The 20,550-nt window shown below is 41.1% G+C and overlaps 1 protein-coding gene and 1 gene segment (V, D, J or C); both read left to right on the forward strand.

Moving 5' to 3' along the window:
• Positions 1-20,550, forward strand: part of LOC120572047 — a 217,143-nt gene that overhangs the window by 96,550 nt on the left and 100,043 nt on the right.
• Positions 9,367-18,555, forward strand: LOC120572054 (DEP domain-containing mTOR-interacting protein-like). Its single transcript, XM_039821259.1, has 5 exons — positions 9,367-9,597; positions 14,473-14,616; positions 15,094-15,164; positions 16,974-17,078; positions 17,552-18,555. The coding sequence occupies exons 1-5, from the start codon at positions 9,579-9,581 to the stop codon at positions 17,678-17,680; spliced, it is 468 nt and encodes a 155-aa protein (XP_039677193.1). The 5' UTR covers positions 9,367-9,578; the 3' UTR covers positions 17,681-18,555.

The raw sequence follows: 20,550 nt of genomic DNA on the forward strand, positions 1-20,550 counted from the left end.
GTCTCAGTCCAGAGCGAATAGGCTAACGTCGCGAGTGTGTGTAACGTTAGCCTATTTATGTTAAGGGAAACTCAAAATTTCAGAGCACCCTCACTGAAACGTCCAGCAACCCCAATGCACCAGCAAAAGAACATCTCTGAAAGTTCTGTTTTTGCAGCTGACAGGCTTAGATTGTTATTAGGTTTCTGACAACAAGAATCCCTAGATAGACCTTTTTGTTTAAGAGTAAAATCTTTGTTTAACCAGAAATAGCTCCTAGATCGCCGTCACTAAACACAATAGACTTCATGTTAATAACAGTACTTTTGCCAACATATACATTGCCAACATATTTTCACGTGTAAATTGTTAAATTATGCGTTTATTTCAACCAAACTAGAGCGCAGATTGTTCGAAAAGTGGCGAAACCAAGACAGCTTAGTTTTAATAGTTTTATTTTGTGTTTCTCAACTTTGTATGAAGTGTCTTTTTTCGATGATAAAATTACTGTTTAGTTACATGGAGTGATGATGATTTCAGGGCTGTTTCATGTTAAAGGTATACTATGCAACAGAAAGGTCGACTTCCGTAGAAATCCTTTCCATAATGTTGTCAGACACTTTGAATAATAATCTAAGCCGGTCAGTGGAAAAACAAGCACTTAAAAAAAACCAAAAAAATTGTAAGTTGGGTGCCACGACAACAGGAGAGCGGCTGTACTCCGATCTTTACCGTAACTGAACGGTTGCTCCGTGTACAGGTAACTCGCTTTGTTTTATCTAATGTTAGCACTTCTCCCTCTCTCTGTTCTTTCTCTAGCTGGCTCCACCATTTTGTTTTATCTAACGTTAGCGCCTCTCTCTCTCTCTCTCTCTCTCTGTGTTCTTTCTCTAGCTTGCTCCACCGCTTTGTTTTAAAAATCCGATATTCCGATATATATCGGCTGATATATATATAAAAAATAAATAAAAAACAAACGACTAACAAAACAAACAGATTTCCCAAACATTAGTTATTTGTGTGTCCTCACTAAAATAATTTGATAATGCAGTTTCAAAATAAACGTCTGTCACAACAGAACAGAGAACCATCAAAATATATTAAAGCTCTGATAAATAAAATGCATAAAAATACAAACTTAAAGGTATAGTGGAGGATTATCCCGAATTTTAGAAAAGATCCGTGTCTGCGCGGTGCGTGACTTGTGCCAGGGCTAGCATCGCTAATCATAGCTTACATCAACTTTTACTAGCAGTGATTTTAAATGGATTTCTCCAAATAGCATGCCAAACTTTACCTGTTGAGTAGAAACTTCGCGACTGAGGCATCAGTGGGAAGCCCAACCTGTGCTTTTAGCGCACGCCAGCGTGTGAAACATTCTCCCCAAAACACTCCGGTCTTGTTTCTTTCTTCAGAGGCCTTTCTCTTCTTGTCATACAATTCCTAGACACTTTTTCTCTTGCGACCCTCAGACATTTTGAAAAAACACGGTGAGAACGGCGAGCTTCAATGAATGGCTGAAACCGTAGCTCACCACCTATTCTCACCACACATATACACCTGCAAGTATTCATGCGCAGAAAGCGAAAACTACCCTAGGGACGAGCACGTACGACGGCCTTACGTAAACATATCACCAGAATGATTGACAACTAGGAGGACCAATAGTCTTGATGATCCACCCGGAAAAAGAAAATCCTCCATAATACCTTTAAGATATGAAACTTAGTCATTTGAACAAAAACACAATAACAAAAAAAAAAAAAATCAGTGTTGCCAACAGGGACTTTGTAGAGTGCCCTCTGGTGGACAGACTCTGCAACGCCAACACTCACAACATGGTTGAAGGGTGTTTCGTCCGTTTTTATTTTATTTTTTAACTATTCAGAATCATTTATTTGTCATTATAAATGATTCTGATGAATGAATATTAAAAAAACTACGTTACCGGTAGTTTGGAAAATGCCTAGTATCGGCCGATAATATCAGCCTGCCGATATATATCGGTCGGGCTCTAGCATGCAGTCACAGTTTTCCTCAATGTGTGTTTCAGTGCTTCCTGCAGACGTCCAGCAGGTGTCGGTGGGTAAAGACTCAGTTCCCACTGAGCAGCAGGAGAGGAGCTCCAGTCTGGACCAGGAGGACCTAGAGCCCCCCCCACACATTAAAGAGGAACAGGAGCAGCTGGAAGGGCTGGAGGAGGCTGATATCAAGGTCCTATTCACTCCTGTCCCTGTGAAGAGTGAAGAAGATGATGGAGAGGAAGCTCAGTCCTCACAGCTTCATCAAAGACAAACTGAACACATGGAAACAGAAGCTGATGGAGAGGACTGTGGAGGAGCAGAACCAGACAGGAACTCGCATCCACATTCAGAACCAGATACTGAGGTAGAGACTGGAGACTCTTCTGCTCCTGAGACTGATGACAGTGCTGATTGGAAGGAGACCAGAGAACCTCAGTCAAGTTTAAACCCTCCGAAAAATGATGACGTTCCTGTCAGGGACTCCAGATGTAGTGATTGTGAGAAAACCTTTAGCTGCTCTGAGTGTGGGAAAAGATTCGGCCTAAAGACACATCTAAAATGTCACATGAGAATCCACACAGGAGAGAAACCTTTCAGCTGCTCAGTTTGTGCTTTAAGATTTCTCAACAAGTCACATCTGAAGGATCACGCGACAACTCATACAGGAGAAAAACCCTTTAGTTGCTCACTTTGTAAGAAATCTTTTGCACAGAGTGGAACTTTACACAGAAACATTAGATTTTTTTTTTTTAATGGTTTCAAAACAGCATCCTGACCCAAACTTTGACATGTACCAGTCTGTGGTTATCCACTCAACATCCTCTGATCTTGATTAGTCAAAATAATTCGTAATTTCTGTTTTTTTTTCAACTCAAAAAGTAGGTGTAATGTCATATAATTTAGGTTTATTGATCATGACTTTAAAAGCATTGAGAAAAGTGACAACAACTTTTTTAAAGTGTCAAAATAATTGGAAAAAGTGCCAAAAAAAAGTTTGTTTTCAATTTTGACCAGGAAGGACAACAAGTTCATGGTTGACAGGAAGACAACACAAGGGTTAAGTGGGGTGGCACAGGGGGGGACTAATAATCAGTCGGGCGCAGGGGATTTTATCACCCGACTGATTGTTTTGTTAAGCAATTAATGTTTCCATATAGCCCCATTTCTGCCTTAAGAGCCCATAGAAAATGTGTATCGCCTTTGGATATAGTTATGTTAAATTATTAATGAATGTGAAGTGTTTTATTTAGCTAAAATTGCATTGTATTTTTATACATTTTATTTATCAGAACTTTAATATATTTTGATGTTCCTCTGTTCTGTTGTGACAATAAAACAAGTTTATTTTTAAACTGCATTATCATATTATTTTAATGAGGACTCATAAATAACTAATGTTAGGGAAATCGGTTTATGTTTTTTATGCAATTAATGTTTCCATATAGCCCCATTTCTGCCTTAAGAGCCCATAGAAAATGTATATCACCTTTGGATATAGTTATGTTAAATTATTAATGAATGTGAAGTGTTTTATTTAGCTAAAATTGCATTGTGTTGTTCTATCCTATCCGATATAGCCGAGCAGATTTTCTAGCTGTATTCTGATAAAATCCCTGCGCCCCCTCCCCCGGACTGATTGTTTTGTTATGTAATTAATTGGTCATCTGACAAGGGCTGGGAAGTGTTTTTTGTCACAGAACTGTATAAAAAATATTGTCCAAAACACTTAGAATAAACTTGCCTCAAACTTCGACAAAGAAAACCTTCCTGTACACACTTTTCAGATAGAAGGAAACAGTAACGGAAATAAAGTGCAGAACACGCTTTATTTCTTACAGCAACAAGTGCCCTAGTGAGTTCAATATATTTTCTTTTTTTTTTGTGTAAAGTATATATCTGTTTATCAAATGGAAAGGCAGCCAATTGGCAGAACAGACAGCAAAGTTACAGTACTCTGATCCAATGGAAATCACATTTGTTAAATTCACAGCACTCTAGCTCGATGGATTGGGGAGCACTAGGGGGGGGTGGCAATCATATTTTATGGGGGGGGGGCAGATTCCTAGTCATTGAAAGTTTTGGAAAATGTCATTCAATGTTGTGTTTAATAAAATGAAGTATTTCAGCAATCTTCTGTGGACTACTTTTAACGTAAGGAAAAAATGAACGCAAATTCATTTTCTGTAGGGTGCTCTAAGCCAGTGTTTCTCAAATGGGGGTACGTGTACCCCTAGGGGTACTATGGAGTACTGCAGGGGGTACGTGAGGTTTTTAATTTATAATTTAAAAATATGTCATGCATAATTCCTAAAATAATAATGCTACAATAGTGAATGAATTAAGTGATGGATTCTTAACATTTGAAATGTAGCGTTTAAATATTTTTGTTTAAAAAAGGCTGTTTAGTGACTCTATTGCTGCTGGCGCTGTATTGTACCTCTTTATAGAGACTTTTTTTTTTTTTTACCAAAAATGTTTTGCGCTGGTACAAAAAAGCAATTCAAAGGGGGTACAATATTGAAAAAAGTTTGAGAAACACTGCTCTAAGCGATGGCACGCATCTTTTAGGCTACAACATTTTTTGTCACATACAGCAAACATCTCCTCACTATCTGCTAGCTGCTTGTCCCCTGAACACACTGTAAAAAATATCTCCTCACTATCTGCTAGCTGCTTGTCCCCTGAACACACTGTAAAAAACATCTCCTCACTATCTGCTAGCTGCCTGTCCCCTGAACACACTGTAAAAAACATCTCCTCACTATCTGCTAGCTGCCTGTCCCCTGAACACACTGTAAAAAACATCTCCTCAATATCTGCTAGCTGCCTGTCCCCTGAACACACTGTAAAAAACATCTCCTCACTATCTGCTAGCTGCCTGTCCCCTGAACACACTGTAAAAAACATCTCCTCACTATCTGCTAGCTGTCTGTCCTCTGAACACACTGTAAAAAACATCTCCTCACTATCTGCTAGCTGTCTGTCCTCTGAACAAACTGTAAAAAACATCTCCTCACTATCTGCTAGCTGTCTGTCCCCTGAACACACTGTAAAAAAACGCGGTCAAAAACAAACTGTGCCAACCTGCACCACCAAACATAACAAACAGTGTTCCAGTGTTCCAGCCAATAACTGACAAGAAGGATTTGGGTTGGGAGTGCGCAGAAGGGATGGGGAGGGGACGGGATGAGGAGGAGGGAGGGGCGAGCTAGCCTTGTTTTGTTTTAAAATACCTCCAACGTCAACAAGAAGTGACGTCACCCAACATCGCTTAGAGCACCATGACATCGCTCTAATAGTGCGTTCAGACTGATCTCACAAAGTGGCGTATGTATGGCACACCAATTCGTATGCCATTTTGGCGCATAATTGCTTTTTAGCGTGTTTATCAACGCAATTTGCCCGCCATTGACCTACATTACGAGGGAATTTTCGCCGTAGCGAGTAGTATAAAGGGACGTAAGTCCGCGTAAGGAGGTTGGTTGGGGGGGTGGATGGGTAAAAAACAGGACTTTCACCCCGGAGAGCCAGGATCGCGTCCCGCGTGTGGCGATTTTCAGCCGTTTTTGTATTTTTATTTTTAAGCCTTCCCCAATGTTTCTTTCCTAAACCCAACCGTTTATTGTTTTCCTAAGCGTTTTTTTTGTCACGCGCGTGACATTCTCACGATAGTACGTCACGTTCTCGCGATAACAAAGAATGCGTACAGATAACACGCCATTTGGGTTTAGGAAAGTGGCGTGTATGTTTACGCCAAGTCATGGTGCCACGTTGGTGCGTTCCAATTACCTCGGAAGCCGAAAGCTGGGAATGACGTCACACCCGGGTTGAATTAACAACGCGTTAATGCTGTTTTTGTGCATACAAACAGCGTACCAACATGTCCGCGAATAAGAGATGGGCAGGACTGTGTGTATGACTGATTTTAGTGAGACCCAAATAACACAAAGGGGCTTATAACGGTTGGTAGCTTCACAACTGTTGCTGCACGGAGCAGCCATGTATCCTTGTTACCTCCGGAGTAATACGTGTGAGCACCCCCTGACCTAGAACAAACTGTCCCCTGCTGTCTTTGTGTTTTCACATGACCTTTTGTTGTCGCCACGTGTCCTCCTATCTCTCTGCCGTTATCTTCCGTTTAAGGAACTGAACAGCGATTGATTGATCGCTGATTGGCTTTGATCTAAAGCGTCAGGAATTTTCCTCCCTGCAGACAGAAGGGAATGTGGCTTTATCAGAAGCGTGTTTACTCTGTCTGCAGCATGTTGTTGTTGTTGTTTGTTGTCAACGGCGACGGCAGCTGCATATTTCTTTTTTTGTGTCCCTGTCCTGGCCACGTCTTCCGAAATGACTCAGCAGACTGGTCCGGACACGTGGAGTTTGAGAGCAAGAGTGAAAGCCATTTATAAATATGGACATTATGGACATTCTACCGCAAAGGTACATTTACACTTCTAAAAAATCTTTGAAGGAGAATTTTTTAATTCTCAACATTAAAATCTGAACATTAAGCCATATGAAGGACATGTTAAACTATGAGAAACACATATTGTGCCATCTCAGCATGTTTTTACGCCTGAATAAAAGACATTTTTGTCAGCATTTCACTCCCTAAAATGTCAGGCCCTGTTTCTTTTTTTTTCAGAATAACAAAATTATGGACGAGGTAGTTAAAATTTGGCTGAGGACAGACCATTTTTCAGGATTTGTAATTTTCAAAAGTGTTTTTAATTAAGAATAAAACATCCAAGGACCTAATAAATTACATATTCCTTTAAAGCGTAACTCACAGAAATCACATCATTTTTTTGTCTGTTTGGGATTATACAAGTTTTATTCACTGTAACAATTCCAGGAAAGATAATGTACGTTTCTGATAGAATCTCCCATGTTTGTTTTTCTGCAAATAAACACTGCATATCTGGTTAACCCTTGTGTTGCCTTCCCGTCGAGCATTAACTTGTCCTATCGGGTCAAAGATTAACCTTTCTTGGCTTTTTTTTTGTCACTTTTTTCAAAGCTTTTTTTTATTCAAGGTCAATAAAGCTAATTTATATGACATTATACCTAATTTTGGAGTTACAAAAAGCTGAAATTGTGAATTATTTTGACTAATAGTTAAGATCAGAGGATCACAGACTGGTGTATGTCAAAGTTTAGTCAGGATACGGTTTTAAAAACATTTTCAGGGGGCCTGGGTAGCTCACCTGGTGGAGCAGGCGCCCATATGTTTTGTATGCATTTTCAAATGCTACAAAATTGAATAAAACTTGAATAAAATAGAAAACTAAAAGTTTGCATTAATTCTTTTGGCATTATAGGCCTTTATTGACAGGACAGATGAAGACATGAAAGGGGAGAGAGAGGGGGAATGTCATGCAGCAAGGGCCGCAGGTCGGAGTCGAACATGCAGCCGCTGCATCGAGGAGTATACCTCTATATATGAGAGGGCACACCCTCATACTCTGCTTCTGACTGGCTAGTAGTCCTTACCTAGGTACTGTCAGGGCATGCCCTCATACTCTGCTTCTGACTGGCTAGTAGTCCTTACCTAGGTACTGTCAGGGCACGCCCTCATACTCTGCTTCTGACTGGCTAGTAGTCCTTACCTAGGTACTGTCAGGGCACGCCCTCAAACTCGAACAGAAGTGCGATGTCTCACTCTGTAGCTAAATCAGAGAGCTCAACACACCGGGTGAAAAGAAGAGCTGCAGCAATGTACAGTATAACAAATATATGGTGTTTTTTGAAAATTAAACCATGTAAACCTATTCTGGTACAACCTATACAATTATGAACCTGATAATGAGCATAATATGAGCTCTTTAATATTTGACTTTGTGAAACCTGGAGAAACCCCGCGGTTAGAGGCAGAGAAAGGGAACCATCAGCGGCTTTAAATAGAGGGGAGAGAAGAAATGGCAGCCGATGCTGCTTTTTTGTCCTGACTCTCCTCCATCCGTCAGAGCAGAACTAATCTCTGCGTTTCCTTTCCCTCCGCAGCTGCAGCCTCCTACAGCGTGTGCATGGCAACCAGGCTGAGGCCCAGGTATATCTATAACCACTGATCTTGTCACATCTTGTTTGCAGGGCTCTGTTTGTATAAAAGCTAAACAAAGCTTTTTGCTAAAGTTGCTCAATGCAGGAGTTTTTTTTAATGGGGAAATCCATAATCTTATCAGCAGGGAAATAAACAGAGCAACAGATAGAGCAGAAAGGTTAAACACAGATATCATTGATATCATTCAGCCTCCTCGGCAACACACTGTTCTGCTTCAGATATTAAAAGTACAACGCACACATCCTCAAACAAATGGCTCAGCTGACGCTAAAGGGAAGGATTTTGCAAGAAGCCAGGCTTCTACAACTCCTTATATAAGTGTGTGTTTGTGTGTGTGTTGTGTGTGTGTGTGTGTGTGTGTCTGATATCTTTTAAATGAAATCTCCATCTCAAACCATTCAGTTTTCTACCTGATTTGTTTCTTCATTATGTACAGTTTTGTGTGTGTGTGTGTGTGTGTGTGTGTGTGTGTGTGTGTGTGTGTGTGTGTGTGTGTGTGTGTGTTGTGTGTGTGTGTGTGTCTGTGTGTGTGTGTTTCTGTGTGTCTGTGTGAGTCTATGTGCAGGTTTAATGTTTTACTGGATATAGTTGTAGATGTGTATATATATATATATATAAGATATATATACACACACACACACATGTATTATATTACAAGTTATATTTTTTGTTACTCCCACTCTATCCGAAATCGGTGTCTCCCATTTGATGATGAAATCATTTTTGTAATATTATTTTTGCTACAATGCCATGAATTGGAGAAGCTTTAACGGAGCGTTTGGCTCCTCTGCACAGTAAAGAAGTTTCCGTAAAGTCCCATTAAACGTGTGTGTGTGTGTGTGTGTGCATGTCTGAGTCTGTGTGTCTGTGTGTGTGTGTGTGTGTGTGTGTGTGTGTGTGTGTGTGTGTGTGTGTGTGTGTGTGTGTGTGTGTGTGTGTGTGTGTCTCTGTGTGTCTGTGTTTATAAGTTTAAGAAAACTTCCCATTCAGGGTCGACCATAGAGGCAACATCTTTTTTTTTAATTTTTTTAAAAGATTTTTTATAGATAAATGAACACAGGACTTGGGCTTTGAAACATTTTTAAAATGTAAGTTTTAAAAAGCCGTACGTCAATTGTGTATGGTTAACATTACTTTGCTATTACAGAGAGGAAAAATTCTGCTTGAAATGGGTCTCCTCCTTCTCCTCCTCCTCCTCCTCCTTCCTGCCGAAGGTCAGTTTGTGTGTTCAAGGGTTTAATATTTAACACACACACACACACTTCTCTGACCAGATGATTCCCACTCGCTTTTAAGATCTGTTAGCACACGGAGACATATTTACCAGACCAGATGATTTAAGAAAACATGTTGGTAGCAGAGACTCATTTGAAGCCAGAGAACTGTTACTGACTGACTGTCCTTCTGTCTTTTTTTGTTGTTTGTTTATTAAGCCGTTAAAAGTCTTCTTCCTCCTCTGGATTCATCCTCGGCTGCTCTCTTCTCCGAGCGATTGGATAATAATCGACTGAGAGATGGGACCTCGTACAGCAGGTATAAGAACTCAAACCTATTTGCTTTTAACCCTCCTGTTGTCCTCGGGTCCTAATCAGACCCATTTTCAAAAAGCTTCTAAATTAGAAATGTGGGTTTTCTTTCAACCAAATTGTTAAAAAAGAAATAGGCCTAACTTGGATGGTTCCCTACGACGCTCTTCTCAAGTAAATAAAAAGATCAGTTCACTGGTTCACTACTTTCATTGAATTTCTTTTTGTTTTTTCTCAATTTCATAGCATTTGAAAAAAAAAAATGATAAAAGAATGTTGAAAAAAGTGACAAAAATGTTGGAAATAAACCAACAAAAACGTCAAAAAGATCAGAAAAAAATCGACAAAAACTTTGGAAATAGTGACAAAAACATCGGGAAAAGCTTAAAAAAAAACATCGAAAAGTGCCAAAACATTGAAAAAACAAAGAAGTTTGTATTTTTAATTTTTCACTACCTCCAGATATACCACTAACATCAACTTATTCCCATTAGTTGTACACTTTTTTTAAATTTATGGTCAATAAACCTCAATAAACCAACGGTTTTAGCGTTCTTTTTGTCTTTTTTGTGTTTTTTGACACTTTTTCTGGCGGTTTGTCAGACTTTTTTCTTTTTTTTTTACTTTTTTGGCATTTCTTTCGACAGTTATTGACGCTTTTTGGGGGGCATTTCTATGCTATTGTTGCCCTTTTTCAACGTTTTGGGCGTTTTGTCCGACGTTTATGTAAACATGTTTTCAACGTTTTTGACGTTTCTTCAACGGTTTTAGCGCTTTTTTTTAGGCGTAACATGAATTTGAAAAACTCCGCACCAAAATGATTTATTATTTTTAATTTGAAATTCAACTCGGTCGGTCATGTAAACCCGAAAATACAAATAAAAAAATCATTGAAATCATGAACTCAAGTGTCATTATGAAACAAATAAAACAAACACAATGACTGCGCTTTAACATCAGCAACATCCAATCCAATCACTCCTTCTCGTGGCTGCCTGCACTTAAAGGGACGGTTCGGAGTAATTTCACCCTAGGGTCCTTTGCACCATGACCTCGAGCCAAACACCCCCCCACAAGCTTTTTTCACCTGGGTCGAACATTGGGCGAGTTAGCGTTATCAGCCGAATGGCTTAGTACAGGCGCTAATGGATCCAACTGTGTATTTCGTAAGTTACCCCCCTAATAATGCCCCAAATGATACCAAACTTCTACTGTAGTACAAATAGCTTATGTACTCTGGATTGGAAAATTTGTAAGTACACCAGGAGTTTATTTAAATAACACTTGCCTGATGGCTTCTGCTCTCTGCTGCTACCGGCAGTAAGACGAGTGCTTAGGGACCGTCTACAAATTACAACACCGAAAAGAGATAAAAAAAATATTTATTAATTTAACTTATTTTTTTAAAAGTAAGTGCTGTAGTACAAACCGCAAGAGAGAAGTTATTTATAATTGAGATAAGTTTGGAGACACTACCTTATTTAATCATTAAATTAATAAATATTTTTGTAGTAATCCAGGTGTATGTCCCTACCCAGTCCTCTCGGTACCCTCAGAGACATTTTTGCTTTTTAGCTACGTGTTCATCGGGTCCCGGGGCCTGAGCCTCCATTTCAACAATAAATGAATGAATGAAAAATAGCATTGTGTGTTATCTAAATTTGCGCCTAGCCGCACGTAGGGCCTACGTTTTGTTGCAGCCGACGGGAGCTGGCCGCAGGACGACTCAATCCCCATGAACAGTTTTGAATGTTCTATCAGACAACAACTACTCGAGAGTCTGCTCTTGAGACTTTGCTCAAATTTTCGGGACAATTAGGGCAGGATTCGTGATTCGGGACAACTGCTTGGATTTCGGGACTGTCCCAAATTTTTCGGGACGTCCGGTCACCCTAGACTCAAGTGATGTGTGTCTTAGTAAATGAGAGAACAAAACCACATACTAACAGCCAGATGTTACTGCGCAAAGTCAACTCTGAACATCTTTTCATGAATAGAAAATTTAAACACTATTTAAAATTCTAGTTAAAAGTCAAAGAAAACATGACAGCCAAAAAGACAAAAACTGAAACAGGTTTTTTGAAAGATTGTGTGAGCTGAGTGGTGTGTACATACTAAATGTAACGTTGCCTGTTTAATAGAGAAATGAATCAGGCGTTATGGGGAAACATTTCAGAGCAGTTTACGGTGAACGAGCATGTTAACTTTCGAGCTCACGGGATCATTTGAACTTCCTCATACTGGACACATTTCTCAAGAAATCATTTGTGGTGTTTATGTGGGTTACAGTAAACCATGGCTACAAAAGGAAGTAGTGGCTAAATTAGTGCCGTGTGTGTGTGTGTGTGTGTGTCTGTCTGTCTGTCTGTGTGTGTCTGTGTGTGTGTCTCTGTGTGTGTGTGTGTGTGTGTGTGTGCGCGCGTGTGTGTGTGTGTGTGTGTGTCTCTGTGTCTGTGTGTGTGTGTGTCTGTCTGTGTGTGTCTGTGTGTGTGTGTGCGCGTCTGTCTGTGTGTGTGTGTGTGTGTGTGTGTGTGTATGTGTGTGTGTGTGTGTGTCCTCTGCTGCTCTTACTGAGGTTTCATTTTTTCCCCATTAAATATTTTTTAGGGGAGTGTTACCAGACTCGAGGGTCAAAGGTCAGAGGGTATAGTATACAGACAGAGGGTATAGTATACAGACAGAGGGTATAGAATACAGAAAGAGGGTATAGTATATAGATTGTAAAGCCCATTTAGGCAAACTTGGGATATTGTGCTCTACAGCAAATAAACCAAAGCAACACATACTCTATACATCTCCATACCTATATCGTTACACAACTTTATCGGCCGTTTGTTCTTCCCCTCTAATCCGACCCACACAACGTTGTCAAACGGTCCCAGTTTGGTTAGGATAAGGCACCAAAACTATTGAGTTAAGTTGATAAAAAGATGGTGGGTTTGGGTTAAAATCAGGTAAAATCCTCAACAAGAGCTTACATGTTTAACACCATCAGTGAATCCCACTTTATATCAAGAAAAATGCAATTAACACCGGGCTCAAGGTACAAAGGAGTGTCATAGCAAATTAAAGGTATGTATGACCCACAGAAATCATGTTTTTTACACACGAAATTCTCCACAGTGACCCAGAATGTGACGTAGCTCCATTTGTTCCGTAAAGTTAAAAAACACACAAAGAAACCAACAAAACACAGTAAAGCACAGCATTTCATTTTCAGGCGATGTTCAAACCAGAACAGTTATGTGATCACCAGAAGGGCTTTTAGATGGATCACAGGGGAAGTTGGGGGGGCATTTGGTCCATGCATCTGGAGCATGGGTCAGCCGCCCCCCACCCCCACGTTAACACTGTGACCTGTTTGTCTTTCTTATCTCTGCTATTTAAGGAAGCGTTGGCTGTTATCAAGGCATGTTTGAACAGGAACACAATTGTTGGACAATGAATTGAGAAAGTTAAACACAAAACGGGGTCAGTTTTGTGTTTGATTGTCAGTAGTAGGGTTGTAAAACCAGGGTGGGATTTGATTTTTTGATTATGCACAACAAAACAAAGCATGCATTAATTAAATCGACTTTTAATACCACCATGGATATACAGCCACTCGGCCAGCCATGCCAAAAAAATGTATTTATCAACTTCGCAGCGCTTTCAAGCAGAAGATTGGAGATCACTTTCAGGTGAAAACAAAATACGTTCGTTCCTTGGCAGTGTTTTAAACCAAAATCCTGATCTTTTCCCTAGACCTAACGAGTCGTTTTGGTGCCTAAACTTAAGTGTCATCGCTGCATGACGCTCACTTTTTCTTTCTAAACTCCACTACCATCCACGGCCCCTGAAAGGACCGTCATCTGGCGGTGCCTGTAGCCGGCTCACAGTCACCTATTGGCGGCTTAACAACTGCCACTGGTAGCCGGCGTCCCGGAGCTCTGTAACGGCTAAATACAACAAGCAACTGCTGCTCAGATTTGATCGTTCTATGGCGCTATGTCTTCATGTTACAGCTCTTTACTTAGTTTAACATACTTCTATTCTAAGTATATCATATATGGTCTATTGGTGAAGTAGTATTGATAACTTTGAGGGGGGGAGAGGGGATACATTTTGTCCCCACCAGGGATAAAAATAATTCAGCAGAGGCAGGGATATGTAGAGCAGAAGGGGAAAAATCCTACGCATACCCCTGTGTAAATCACACTGAGCCAGCCAAGAAATCATATCACATCCATACTGGGATGTTATGCTGCGTTCTAGGCAACCCGTAACCCGCGAAAGTGCCCTGGAACGGCAGTGAACCCCGTAACTTACTCCCCGTGAACTGGTACCAGATGGTTGTACTCCCAGTTACAGTTTTTGACGTCACACATAAACAACAATGGCGACCCCTTGATGATGCTGTACAGACACCGCTGTACCATCCAACGGCAACGTAAAGTAATTCCCTACATTGTAATCAAAACAATACACATACGATTGTGTACTACTGCAGGTTATGTTTATTAAATAAAGGCCAAAATACGTCGCAGACTAGAAATCAATAGTATCAGCTAGCGCTAGCAAACGTCAGCGTTAGGTAGCCACTAGCTAACATTGACGTTAGGTAGTCTAACCTGAACCCTGGAACGCTAAGTCATGAGTCGTGACTTGAAGTCATAACTTGTGGGCTAAAACTTGTGCCAGGAACGCAGCATTAGTACACTGCTGTTAAAACATAATAAAATCTATGTATTTTTTAACACACTGGTATCAGATTGGTACTCTGTATCGACCGATACGCAAGTTCAGGTATCGGAATCGCTATCGGGAAGCAAAACATGGTATCAGACCATCTCTGACTAGAAGTCACTGAGCTTTCTGTCTGATTTCTCTCTCTCTCCGCCAGTGGCTCCATCTAAGGAGGCGAAGGCGGTTGCGGGAGGCGGAGGCGACAGAGGAGCCCGGCTGCGGAGCTGCAGCGACGGCAGCCAATACAGCAAGAGACCCAACAACTTGCCCTCCTCCCCCACGCTCTACAGCCCCAAATCAGGTTAGTACACCAAATACTGAAAGCAACAGAAACGCAGAACTGAGGACACTTCAATAACAGTTTCTTTGCAACAAGTATTATTGTTATCGCGGTGTTCAACAACGCTATCCAGCGCTGGAATGTAACTAAGTATATAACTTGAACAAACACATACAATGAACGCCACAGAACTTTCTTTCATTATCCAGTTTGACATTGAGTCATAACGTCAAAAAGAACATGAATAAACTACTTTAAAGTAGCTCGTCTTCGAGGCTACATTACGTTGTATCGGATCGGTACATAAACTCCGGTACTCGCTGATACCGATACCTGCATTTTAGGCAGCATCGGATTTCCGATACTGGTATCGGTATCGGAACATCTCTAGTTGAAAGTAGTTAATATCGCATTCATCCTATTTACAACACATAGTTTTTAAGTGGTGATGAAATAAAACATGGAAACAGATTTTTTTCCTTTTGTTTTGGTGTTTAGTCCTGAAGAGACCAGTGAGCACAGAAGAGCTGCAAAGACCCGGAGGACCCTACTTCAAGAAAATATTTACAGTACGTTGGTAATGTCTCCTTTTAAGATAGTTAAGAGAGTGGGAAAGGCCTTTTTTTGTAATTATATTGTAGAAAATGTAAAATAATACGGAAATGTTGAGGAGCGTTCTAAAACACGTCTTCACTCAGCCATGACCCGGAAGTCCTTCCCGGAAAGGCCTTTTTTTTCATTAAACTGAGAAGGGGTTGCGAGATTGTGAACGCTTATAAATGCCCCAATGTGCTAGCCTGGTTGAAGGTTCATTCACAGCCCATTTCCAAAGGGGCGTCACCAACGGACGTCGCTCAAATGCCTCTGGGCGCAATTGCAAAGTCCTTCAACCAATCAGACCAACGATCCGGGTGACGTAGCAGCGACAGCGGCATCAACGGGTTGCTGCGCTTCGGGTGGCCGTCATGTTGAATGTAAACAAAAAGCTGCTTGCTGTCGCTGCGCTATCGTCATCGTGTAAAGCCTCAACGGTTGTGATTGGTGCCTCGATTTGGAAAAATTGGAAATGGGCTAGAATGGGCCAGACGGACTTGCAGAGCAAATCTCAAATTTGCCCGGAAGTTCATCAGCGTTTCCCAGGCTACCAATATGCATCGTGCACACTACTTTACACTATTACTTTTTGCACAGTTACATCCCACTCCATGTGTACTTGTCTTGATATTATGTCTCATTTGTATATTTGTATTTTTGTACATTATGTTGATATGTGCCTATATGTATATTAGTGTCTCTATTGGACAGTATGTGTCTCTATTACTCACTACTACATTTCTATTTGTTGAATTTAAAGAGAGTTAACACCTACCAAAGTCAAATTCCTTGAGTATGTAAGTATACTTGGCCAATAAAACAACGCAGCTGTCTACAGCAGCCACATGAAATCTTAACAACATACACTGCAGTTTAAATGACCCAAATAAACTCAGCATCTCTTATTTATTTAACAACAGCCTGGAGATGGAGCTGCTACGACTAGTCGACTAATCGATAAGATGATAGACAAAAAGTGATCGCCAACTATTCTGATAATCAATTCGTCTTTAACCTTTGTGCTGTCTTCCCTGTCGACCATGCAACTTTTTTTTTTTCTTGGTCAAAATGTAAAAAAAATTCCAACGTTTTGGTCGTCTTTTTCGACACTTTTGTCACTTTTTTTCGAAGATTCTGTCAGTATTTTTCTGCGTTCTTTGACGTTTTTTTAAGCTTTTCCCATGTTTTTGTCACTTTTCACAATGTTTTTGTCACTTTTTACGATGTTTTTGACATTTTTTTCCTACGTTTTTTATCGTTCTATTATCAATTTTTCTTTACATGCTATAAAATTTAATAAAACACCCAAATTCAATGAAAGTATTGAACTGATCATATATTTTACTTGTGAAGAGTAATAGTTGTATGGAACCGTCCACGTTATTTTGTCTGAAAATGAGGTTGAAAGGAACCCAAATTTCTGATATAGAAACTTTTTGAAAATGGGTCAGATTTGACCCGAAGACATCCAAGACAGTTTACCGCCCAAGACGATTGTGATTGGTTTAAAGAAACGCCAATAAACCAGAGCCGATTTTTTTTTCTCCCATCCAGGAATGCTGTGTGGACTAGCCAGACCCTCCTCCACAGAGCTGTGGAGGAAGGTCTGGCAATGCTAGACTAGTTGCAGACCTACGTGGAAGTCACATGTACATGTGCATACTTTCATAGGTCTTTTTTTTGTGTTTTAGTTGCACATATTTCCCAAACTATTTTCCTGCTGAAAATCAGTTGCTTTTTTTGACTTTTCTGCTGCAGATTAATGTCTCTCTGTGTGTCTCCAGATTATGGCCGATGCCGTGGGTTGGGGGTTTGTGGTGCGAGGAAACCGGCCGTGTCACGTCCAGGCTGTGGAGCCTTGGGGCCCAGCTGCCGCTGCTGGGATGAAGGTAGGCATCATGGGAAATGTAGTTAAGAGAAGACGGTTATTTCCTTTGGTGTACCCAAAAGGAATGAAATCACATAACAAGGTCCTAGGTTTTGTTGTGCACAAATGAGCTGAATAGATTGTAAGAGATGTTGGGTGTTATTTAATTTTTTTTATAAAAGTTCCATTGAAATGAGTTGGTTATATAATAACAGGATCTCATGGGAAGGTCTATAAATAGCACGCTACTTTTAAGGACATTTCGCATGTCACGTTAAAGCATTTTGAGCTTTTTTACGAGTCATTTAAAGCCCCAATTTGTCACATACTGACGCCTGGTCAGGACCCTTTTGGCTTTATTGTATTATTCTCCTTTTTTATTCCTTGTGTAAAGAAAGACTGGCAGAGCAGGCTTTTCATTGCATCGTGTAAGTTGTCTGTACTGTGCATAGGACAATAAACCTCTTGAATCTTAAATCTTTCTTTTACCTGCAGGTTTGTCAGTTTGTGGTTTCGGTCAACGGTCTAAATGTTCTCGATCTGGACTACCGGGTTGTCAGCAACCTGATCCTAACGGGACCCAGAAGCGTGGTGATGGAGGTGATGGAGGAGACGGACCACTGAGCAATGACAGAAAAACACTGACGGAGAAGCTGAGAAACGGCTTTTATGAAAACAATTACTAATACGTGTGTCCTGTCTGAGGATTTTACTTCAAAGGACTGCAAGAACACAGCGATGAAACGGGAGACAACCTTGTATGTAATATAACTTTCACATCAACCCGTGTGTTGAACGGCAGCCACATCCGCTGAATAGAGCTTGTTGCGTTTTGAATAGCGCCGGAAAGTATCGACTCTGATCCAACGGTCTGTAGAGGTGGACTCTGGGGAGGAGAATCTCTTGATACCGTGCAGCAGACCAATTATTTTGCAAGCAGCTTCAGGCTGTTTTTCCTTTTTTTTTTTAACAGTGTGCAGTTTGGGTCTCAAACCCGTAGAGGTAGTTTGGGAGTGGTGCACTGTTAAAGCTCTTTCATGCTTCCTGCGTTCAGCGCGGTCGGCGCAGGGCGGACGGCGATATGACGCAAACGCGCGGAGGGTCTGATCGCCGAGCCGCACACCTCCAAGATTTTTGGAACAATGCGGACGCGGTCGTGTAGGTTACGTCACAATGATTGGCTACAGGAGAGAAAGAGTCCGTTCTTTGAACCGCTCTGAAAGACCAGACGGTTCGCGGTGACCATGCGCGCCGTCCGCAGCGCGCCGTCCGCAGCGCGCCGTCCGCAGCGCACCGACCACGCTGAACGCAAAAAGCATGAAGCAGCTTTCAGTGTGTGAGTCTGAGAAATATGCAAATGTGATTGCTAAACTGTTTTTAAAGCTGCTGAAGTCACTTCCCCACAACTAAAAATCTATCTGTTTCTGTAGACGTCTATGAGAAAGTGAGCTTACTTCACACTTCATTTATTATCTGATTAAACATTTTCATAATGTGTTCATGGTCTCAATTACTAGTTTCAAGTCTTCTTCAACACAGCATGATGTTCATTTAGTTAATGATGGTCCCATTTATTTTAAAACAGACGATAAAGCAGGGGATGCTTTAGGACCTGTCAATCAGGACAGAGGCTTAGCGATGCTAACCATGGCGCTGTGGACTTATTGTACGATTACGAAACCCAGAGAAACCTCTCATTTTATGGTTTGTTACAGTCAGTTTTTATCCAGTTTGAAGCCACATTTTTACGACCTTGGTGGTTTTTAACTCTAGTCATCGGACATCTGGAGCTTAAAGGTACCGTAGGTAGGATTGCGAAGATCCAGGACTTAGCCCAAAAATTTGGACATCAACAACTTCTCAGTCCCTCCCTCCCTTTCTGCTAAAGCCCAAAACGGTCTCCTAAGCCCCTCCCCCCACAAGGGATAATGAATGCGTGTGCATGAACAGTCATTGACATGCAGTTAGATGGCCGGTGACTTTCCCGCGCAGAAACTCGAGTGAAGATAATGACCTCTTCTGAAGAGTCCATCAGGTTTTTTTTAATCCTCCATGTCATCCTTGGCTACTAGCAACTGTGTGGACGAGGGGGGTGCGCGATCACGGCAGGCTTCATCCGCTTCCTGTTTACACTGGCACGCACATGCCCAGTGTGCGTGAATGGCCATGTGCAACATGTTCTCACTCCCATCGCGTTAAATACGGACGCTTGGTCAGGTGCCTTTGGCTAAAAGTCTCCTTTAGCGTCATATAACGCGCTTTATCTAAACGTGCTTGGTCGGGACTATTGTTCGGAGTGAGAACGGGTTGTCATGTGATGTGTGTTGTCAGACGTGTTGATATGGACGGAGATTAGTTCTGCTACTGGAGGTAAAACTCTTGTGTCGACGCAGATCATTTTCGTCTCACAACATCGCTTAAAAATGAAAATGTAGCAGCGTTAATGTAGCCTGCATGGTCGTAGACAAGGGGGAAAGATGCACATCTATTTATAAGAAAAGAAATCTAAGTTACTCTAAGGTGTCTTGAGACAAACCTGCATGGTGTTGTCTTAGAAACTGAGCGTGGAAGTGGTCACGCTGTTGACACCGCTCCAACAGTTGCTGGTGTTTCCTTCATCGGGATGGTTTGGACTTTTAACCCCGTGTGCCACGTTACTGCCTCCTCTCCACACACAAACACATTACCTGCATGTATCAGCAGCATTTACACACACACACACACACACACACACCCAAGCTCCTCAACAGTGTTTACCTTTCCATCCACTCCCTGCGACGTCTGATTCCCAGAAAGGAACTTTGTGAGGAAGCAGACTTTAACTGAAGTGCTTTGTTTTGAAGTGTGTGTGTGTCTGTGTGTGTCTGTGTGTGCGTGTGCGTGTGTCTGTGTCTGTGCGTGTGTGTGTCCTTGAGTGTGTGCGTGCACGTGTGTGTCCTTGCGTGTGTGTCTGTGTCTCTGTGTGTAAATACTGCTGTGATACATGCAGATAACTGAAATATCTCTCAGCAGGCAGCATTTAGCTCCCTGCTGGGTGATTCTGGAGACTCTGGGCTGCTCTTCCATCTTTTATGATGGTTTTAATAGATGCAGTAACTGGAAGCGTTGTTCTAAAATACCGGGTACTGAGGGCTTTTGTAAAGAAACTAAATATCCTTGTTAAAAATAGGTCTCACTTGTCCAACACACAGAATTACACGCAGACAATCGGCATTTTAAAGGCTTATCAATATTTAACTTTAATTTCTTTTAATTCTATTTTTATAAGGTTGATCCTATTGTATTATAATTGTAATTCTTTTTCTTAATTCTCATCTCATTTTTATTTCTTAACCTAAAATTATTTGAATTTTGTTTGATTTTGAGTGCACCCGACTCCTGGAACAAATTATACCACTTCCTTAAAATCAACTCACTTGTGCCTTTTGGGACAAAAAAACAAGAAATCTGGTTTTAAACCTGCAAACTTCCAGTCGTGCTCGCTTTACATAATT

The sequence above is a fragment of the Perca fluviatilis genome, chromosome 13 (genome assembly GCF_010015445.1).
Source record: "Perca fluviatilis chromosome 13, GENO_Pfluv_1.0, whole genome shotgun sequence".
Classification (NCBI taxonomy): Eukaryota; Metazoa; Chordata; class Actinopteri; order Perciformes; family Percidae; genus Perca; species Perca fluviatilis.